Source organism: Anas platyrhynchos, chromosome 1, assembly GCF_047663525.1.
Source record: "Anas platyrhynchos isolate ZD024472 breed Pekin duck chromosome 1, IASCAAS_PekinDuck_T2T, whole genome shotgun sequence".
Taxonomy (NCBI): Eukaryota; Metazoa; Chordata; class Aves; order Anseriformes; family Anatidae; genus Anas; species Anas platyrhynchos.
Window position 1 is genome coordinate 206,597,563 of NC_092587.1, and position 7,638 is coordinate 206,605,200.

The 7,638-nt window shown below is 59.3% G+C and overlaps 1 protein-coding gene across 2 annotated transcripts; it reads left to right on the forward strand.

Moving 5' to 3' along the window:
- On the forward strand, positions 1-2,850 carry LOC119716814 (erythroblast NAD(P)(+)--arginine ADP-ribosyltransferase-like). Of its 2 annotated transcripts, XM_072032986.1 has the most exons (4): positions 1-903; positions 1,291-2,019; positions 2,539-2,669; positions 2,822-2,850. In XM_072032986.1, the coding sequence occupies exons 1-3, from the start codon at positions 117-119 to the stop codon at positions 2,619-2,621; spliced, it is 1,599 nt and encodes a 532-aa protein (XP_071889087.1). In that variant the 5' UTR covers positions 1-116; the 3' UTR covers positions 2,622-2,669; positions 2,822-2,850. The 2 variants fall into 2 exon arrangements, with proteins under 2 accessions (XP_071889087.1, XP_071889086.1); XM_072032985.1 differs by having other exon boundaries at positions 2,539-2,850.
- The last annotated feature ends 4,788 nt before the right edge of the window (positions 2,851-7,638 follow it).

Sequence of the window (7,638 nt, forward strand, 5' to 3'; positions counted from 1 at the left end):
TTGAAAAACACCACCAAGTGGAGCAGAGGTAACAACTCGCTGCAGCTCCAGGGCTGCTGGGACCGGGCCGGGGGGGCCCTGGGGGTCTGCAGCCGGGCACCGGGGTCCTTCTGCGCATGGAGCAGCTCACCCTGGGCTGGGTGCTGCTGGCCAGCACCCTGTTTGGCACCACAGCCACTGGCAGCAGGCGAGATGCCCGTGCTATCTCAGAGAAGGTGATGGACATGGCCCGGTACTCCTTTGATGACCAGTACCAGGACTGCAGCCGCATGATGGAGGAGAAGCTGAAAACAGTGAACCGCACTGAGTTCAAAAACAAGGTGTATAAAGACACCTGGAAAAATGCATCCGAGCACTGGCAGAAGCAGTGGGGCAACTCCAACCGCCCGCAGGTGCTGCCGCAGGAGCAGGCGGTGGCCGTGCTGGCGTACACTCACAGGGGAGACCTGTCCAACCAGCTCAACACAGCTATGCATAAGGGTGGGCGCTCCCCTGAGCACTATCTGGAATCCTTCCCCTTCAAGACGCTGCATTTCCTCCTGACCGAGGCCCTGCACACCCTGAGGGATGACCAGGGCCGCAGATGCTACAACGTCTCCCGTGGTGTCAATGGCACCCGCTTTACAGCCCATCTCAAGGAGACCGTCCGCTTCGGCCACTTCGCCTCTGCCTCCTTGAATGAGAGTATTGCCAAGGGTTTTGGCACTGACACCTTCTTCGTTGTGAACACCTGCTACGGTGTCTCCATCGGGAACTTTTCCTTCTCCCCAGAACAGGAGGAAGTCCTCATCCCACCCTATGAGGTCTTCAGGGTCACCAACTACACCTGTGACAGAGACGGAACCGTCATCCATCTCCACTCCCAGACTGCGCTCAGCACCTACAACTGCGAGTTTTTGAAGGGTACGGGCAGGCAGCAGGGTGGGTGCCCCTGGGAGATGGCTGGGGACAGGGCACAGCCCTGGGCAGGCGCCGCCGTGCTCCCCGCGCTCCTCCAGCCATGGCTGCAGAGGAACGGGGGCCCCGTGCCACTGGCTCTGTGAGGGGAAGGGGAGCCTCGTGGTGAAGGCAACACCTCCGTGTGGGGAGCTCGGGGAGCCTGGGGAGCTCGGGGAGCTTGGGGAGCTCGGGGAGCTGGGGAGCTCGGGGAGCTTGGGGAGCTCGGGGAGGTGGGGAGCTCGGGGAGCCTGGGGAGCTTGGGGAGCTTGAAGAGCTTGGGGAGCTTGGGGAGCCTGGGGAGCTCGCCTTCAGACCAGGTCTTGGTCTGACGCACCCTGTTTGGCACCGCAGCCACTTGCAGCAGGCGAGATGTCTGTGCTATCACAGAGAAGGTGATGGACATGGCCCAGGACTCCTTTGATGACCAGTACCTGAACTGCAGCCGCATGATGGAGGAGAAGCTGAAAACCGTGAACCGCAATGAGTTCCAAAACAAGGTGTATGCAGACACCTGGAGAGAAGCAGCCAAGCACTGGCAGAAGCAGTGGGGCAACTCCAACCGCCCGCAGGTGCTGCCGCAGGAGCAGGCGGTGGCCGTGCTGGCGTACACTGACGGGGGACATCTGTACAAGCAGTTCAACACACTTGTGCGTGAGGGTGGGTGCTCCCGTGAGCACTACCTGCAACACTTCCCCTTCAAGACGCTGCATTTCCTCCTGACCGAGGCTGTGCACACCCTGCAGAAGACCCAGAGGCCCAAATGCAACAGAGTCTACCGCGGCATCAAGGGCATCCGCTTTATGGCACAGCTCAACCAGACCGTCCGCTTTGGCCAGTTCGCCTCTGCCTCCTTCAATAAGAATATTGCCCAGGATTTTGGCACTGACACCTTCTTCGTTGTGAACACCTGCTACGGTGTCTCCATCAGGAGCTTCTCCTTCTACCCAGAACAGGAGGAAGTCCTCATCCCACCCTATGAGGTCTTCAAGGTCACCAAAGTCATCTGTTACACAGACGGAACACACATCCATCTCGACTCCCATTCCAGGCACAGCAACTACAACTGTGCGCTGCTGAAGGGTAAGGGCAGGCAGCAGGGTGGGTGCCCCCGGGAGATGTCTGGGGACAGGGCACAGCCCTGGGCAGGCGCCGCCGTGCTCCCCGCGCTCCTCCAGCCATGGCTGCAGAGGAACAGGGGCCCCATGCCACCGGCTCTGTGAGGGGAAGGGGAGCCTCGTGGTGAAGGCAACACCTCCGTGTGGGGAGCTCGGGGAGCCTGGGGAGCTCGGGGAGGTGGGGAGCTCGCCTCCAGACCAGGTCTTCCCTGCGCATCCCTGCACGCTCCCAGCTGCTCTCCCTTGGGGTTTGCAGTGGGGGCCCTCTGTGGCACGGCCAGGGCGGGGCGAGGGGCACAGAGCGGGGCGAGGGGCACAGAGCGGGGCGGTGCACAGATGTTGTTGGTCTCTTTGGCAGAGAAAAGGTGCAAGGCCCAGCCGTGTGTTTTCAGCGCAGTTAAGAGGCGAGCCCCCAGCCCCTTCCCACGGCCAGCACCGTGCTGGCACCCTCCGGCAGTCATTAACTCCCTGTTCCCCCCCCCAGGCACGAGCAGTCCCAGGGAACCCCCACACCTCTGGAGTCTCCTCTTGGCAGCCGCAGCCCTGGCAGCCGTGGGACGCCTCTAACCCAGCTATGCTGCTGCTGCACCTCCGCAAGGAAAACGGGGCAGAAACGTGAGAACACATTTAATGGACACTGTGGGATTACGCTTTCCTCTGCCGGATGCTTTCTGCTCCAGCAGGAGCGGTGCCACCAGCCCCAGGATGCTCCGGTGGCCCTAGAACACCAGCAGAGGCTGGAGGAAGCCTTTTCCTGGCTTTTGCAGAGAAATAAAAGCACTGCTGGAGGATGGAGGCATCGAGGAGGGTTCCTGCGGCTCCCGGCAGCGGGGGCAATTTGCATGGGTGGCAGCCGGGGGTCTTCTCCAGCTCCCTCCCGGAGAGCGCTGCCCCGGCTCCTGCGAGGGGGCACGGGGAGCACTGGGGGCTCCTCCTCCCTGGGGAGCCTCCACGGCGGCTTAGGAGCAGGGATTTGGCTGGCACCTTGTGGTGGTTTTACCATGCTGGGCAGCTGAACACCACAACCGCTCTCTCACTCCTTAGATGAGGAGGGGGAGAAGTAAAGCAAAGAACAACTCACGGGTTGAGATAAGGATAATTTAATTAAAGGGAAATAATTATAATAATAATTAAAGAAAGATTATTATGAACTAAACTATTTAACTAAAGGGAAATAAAAAGGGAAAGGGGAAAAGGGAGGGAGAAAGGGAAAATAAAAAAAAAAAAAAAGGAGGAAAACAAAGAAATAAAACAAATGAAGGCCATGTGGAAGTGCAGAGGAAAGAAATTACTCTCTACTTCCCACAAATGAGCGATGATTAATGACGTCCTTGAAGCAGGGCCTCAACGCACGGAGCCGGTGTTCGGGAGGAGGACCGACGTTTTCCCAACGAGAGCCCACCCCTCCCCTCTTCTTCCTGTTCCCACCTTTTATTGCTGAGTGTGACACCACATGGTATGGAACATCCCTTTTTTTGGTTTAGGTCAGCTGCCCTGGGGATGTTTCTCTTCTCACTTTTTGCCCACCCCCTAGGAGGGTTAGAGAGAGGCCCGATGCTGTGCCAGCACTGCTCAGCAGCAGACACAACCCTGCTGTGATCCCGCTGCTGTTACAGCTCCAAGTGCAGAGCACAGCACTGCTTGGGCTGCTGCAGGGGAAGTTAACATCCCAGCCAGACCCAGTACACACCTCAGCCCCCAGTGCCCAGATTCGGGCTCTGCAGGCGGGACGGACGGGGGCTGCCCCACGGAGCAGCGCAGGGCACTCAGCCAGCTCTGGCGGCACCGTGGGCACCTCGCCTTCCTCCTCAGCCCGCGGGTGTCCCCTGCCCCCCCAGCACACAGGTGACACCAGGCAGCCTCAATGCGCTTTAATGAATCCCTGCTGCCCCACAACCTGCTGTGGGCAGGTGCCGGGGGGCCAGGGGCACCAGGAGCCCCGCAGCGGGGCTGTGTCATCAGAGCAGGGCCGATGCCCTGGGGCTGGGCAAAGAGCCCCCACAGCAGCCTCCCGACCTGGGGATGGGCAGGGTGAGAGCCCCCCGCTCCGCAGCCAGCCAGGGTCCGGCAAGGGCCGTGCTGGGGGCAGCTCCGGGCAGGGGGGGTTAGATAACTTACCCAACAGACGCCTGGATAATTGAGGTCCACATGAGAACCAGTGTCCGGGATCACAAGGCTACTTCCAGCTGCTCATAGTATCCCCCATCGACCTCCTCCTCCTCCTGATCTGGTGACCTGTAGCACACCCCCACAACAGTTTCCCCCATACCAGCCCACCCCTTAATCCTCACCCACAAACTCTCCTCCTGTCCTTCACCCTCCCCCAGCTGGAGCTGGGTGCACTCTAATTGCTCCCTCACATAAAGGGCAACTCTTCCCCAGCCTGTCTCTCCTGAAGAGTTCATAGCCCTCCGTGACTGCCTTCCAGCCGTGCGAGCTGTCCCACCACGTCTCAGTGATCACACCAAGATCGTGGCCCCCGACCCTACACAGATCTTGGGCTCCTCCTCTTTATTTCCCATGCTCCATGCATTGGTGTAGGGGCTCTTTAGGGAAGCAGCAGGTGCAGTTATCCCTGGGGGGATGCAAGAAAAAGATTCCGGACGGGGGATTGGGATCATTACTTTCTCTGAGGAGCCCTCAAACAATCCCATCCTCGAACAAACCACTGGGAGGATTTTCCCTACTATCTTCAACCTACTACCCCAGATTGCCTTCAGCTGGGGGGTGCAAAAGCTACAAAATCCCCCAAATACAGGCTCTCCCCTGATTTACAGGTGTTTGTAATGACAATGGGGTTCACGGGTACCCCCCCAGCACCTTTCCCTTCCTCACAGCTGGCCCAGGGGATGCACCTGATGTTTGGGGGACCCCTTTTTATTGGGGGGGGCATGCTGCCTGTGCAGGCAGAGGACACACAGGCATGTGGGGTGTGCTGGCAGAGGGGCCCCGTGTCCTTTGGGGGAGGGGGCTGGAGGGGGTCTGGGACCCAGCATGTGCATGGGGATGTAAATTCTAGGGGGGTTGGGGCAGCAACCCTTTGGGATGGGTCCATGGGGGCGTGCAGGGATCTGTGCCCCACTGGCTAGGGCTGGTTGGGGTGATTGGGGTCAGTGTGTGGAAGGATCAGTCCCAAAGCTGTTTTTTAGGGCGGGGGACCCCAGGCAGGTCCTGGCAGGGACTGCAGCTGGGGCTGGGGGGACCCCAGGACATCCCTTGGGCACGAAGGTGACGCCAGCCTGGGGAGGTGTTTGGGGTCGGGACCTATTTCTGTAGGGGAAGCGCCTGGCTGGGTCTCGTCCCAGTGGGTTCCCCACTTGGACCAGACAGCATCGCCCTCCAAAGCGTGCCATGGGATGCCAGGAGCTTGGCGATGTGGGCTCGTGGGTTTTCCTGGTGTTAAAAGTTGTCATTTTAGAACAGTGTCGGGCCACGCTTTGCTGGCGGGGAGTTAAAGGAGATCCCAGTTCCTGGGGGCTTGCATCTGCTTCTTCTCTGAGCGTGGTGCTCCTGGTGAGGGACTGCCTTCCCCTCAATGGCTCTGCAGTGGCCAAAATTGCTTTGTGATGGGCTTTGGGGGTGATTTGGCACCGCAGCCCAATCCCACACCCAAGATGCTTTCTCCCCGGCCAGCCAGCACTGCTCCAACCTCGGGTGCATGCTGCAAGCCCGGACGGAGGCACCTTCGCACCACTTACCCATGTTTCTTGTACTGGGCTCCCCGGTACAAAAAAGACAGGGATCTCCTGGAAAGAGTCCAGCGGAGGGCCACAAAGATGAGACGGGGCCTGGAGCTTCTTCCCTGTGAGGAGAGACTGAGAGACCTGGGGCTGTGCAGCCTGGAGAAGAGAGGACTGAGAGGGGATGTCCTCAATGTGTATAAATACCTGAGGGGTGGGAGCCAGAGGGATTTGGCCAACCTCTTTCCAGTGGTCTGTGGGGACAGGACAAGGGGCAATGGCCACAAAATGGAGCCCAGGCAGTTCCGCACCAACACGCGAAAGAACTTCTTCATGGTGGGGGTGACGGAGCACTGGGACAGGCTGCCCAGGGAGGCTGTGGGGTCTCCTTCTCTGGGGATATTCAAGGCCTGTCCCTGTCTGGACGCCTACCTGGGCAGCCTGCTCTAGGGAACTGCTTTGGCAGGGGGTTGGACCCGATGATCTCCTGAGGTCACCTCCAACCCCTCCATTTCCGTGATTCTGGGATTCTGGATCACAGCAGGGTTGTGTCTGCTGCTGAGCAGTGCTGGCACAGCATCGGGCCTCTCTCTAACCCTCGTAGGGCGCGGGCAAAAAGTGAAAAAGGAACATTACCACGCAGCTGACCTAAACCAACCAAAGGGACATTCCATACCATCTGGTGTCACACTCAGCAATAAAAGGTGGGAACAGGGAGAAGAGGGGAGGGGTGGGCTCTTGTTGGGAAAACATCGGTCCTCCTCCCGAACAGCGTCTCCGTGCGTTGAGGCCCTGCTTCAAGGACATCATTAATCATCGCTCATTTGTGGGAAGTAGAGAGTAATTTCTGTCCTCTGTACTTCCACACAGCCTTTACTTGTTTTGCTTTGTTGTTTTGTCCCCCCCACACCCCCCTTTTCCCCTCCCTTTTCCCCTTTCCTTTTTTTCCCTTTACTTAAAATGTTTTAGTAATAATAATAATATTTCCTTAATAATCATTTTTCCTTTTAATTAAATTATCTCTATCTCAACCTGCAAGTTGTTCTTTCCTTTACTTCTTTCCCTCCTCTTCTAACAAGGGGGAGTGAGAGAGTGGTTGTGGTGGAGTTCAGCTGCCCAGCACGGCAATACCAGCACACAGGCCCTGCTCGCTGCCATGTCCCCAGCGCTGTGGCGGCCCCCCTGGGTGAGGGCTCACCCCCTGCATGGAGCTGGGCAGCCCTGCGGTGCAGAGCAGGGCACTGGCTCTGAGCTGCCCTGGCTTTGCACTTTTATCCGCTCTGTCCCTGCAGACAAGATGGCAGCGGATGTTCTCCGGGTGTCTTCTGGGCTCGGAGCTGCTCCTTCTGCTCCTCAGCAGCTTGGGAAGATGAGGCCAGGGAGCTGCCAGGGGCCAGGTCACCCCAGACACCGTTGGGCCACTTGTACACAAAGCCAGGGCCACCTCTCCTCCCTGTGGGGCTGCCACTGCCCCCGGCCCCTCCGGGCACTGTCGCCACCAGTCCCGCAGCCGGCCCTAGGCCCGGCGCCGGCGGCAGCGCCGTGTTGTGGGCTGATCCCCGCAGGGCTGTTCTCTCGGGCACGCTGCGCTTGGCTCTGCCGTTCCCTCAAGCCTTCGGGCCTCGCACTGGGCACCAGAAGGCCTGCTGTGCTTGAAGCTACAGGCAGCTCAGCACCGCACAGCCGCTCGCTCCCCTCCTCCCCAGCAGGGCTGGGGAGAGAAGGGACACTTGGATCTGGCTGCAGGAGCTGGCACTGAGCTCACTCGCACATACAGAGGCCTCGCCAGGAGCTGGCACGTAGGCCTCTCAGCACGCGGACACATGGGAAAGGCTGCGAGTGTGCAAAGAGAAAAGCTTTAATGCGAGAAATGCGACGATAGGACACACAAACACTGACCGGCC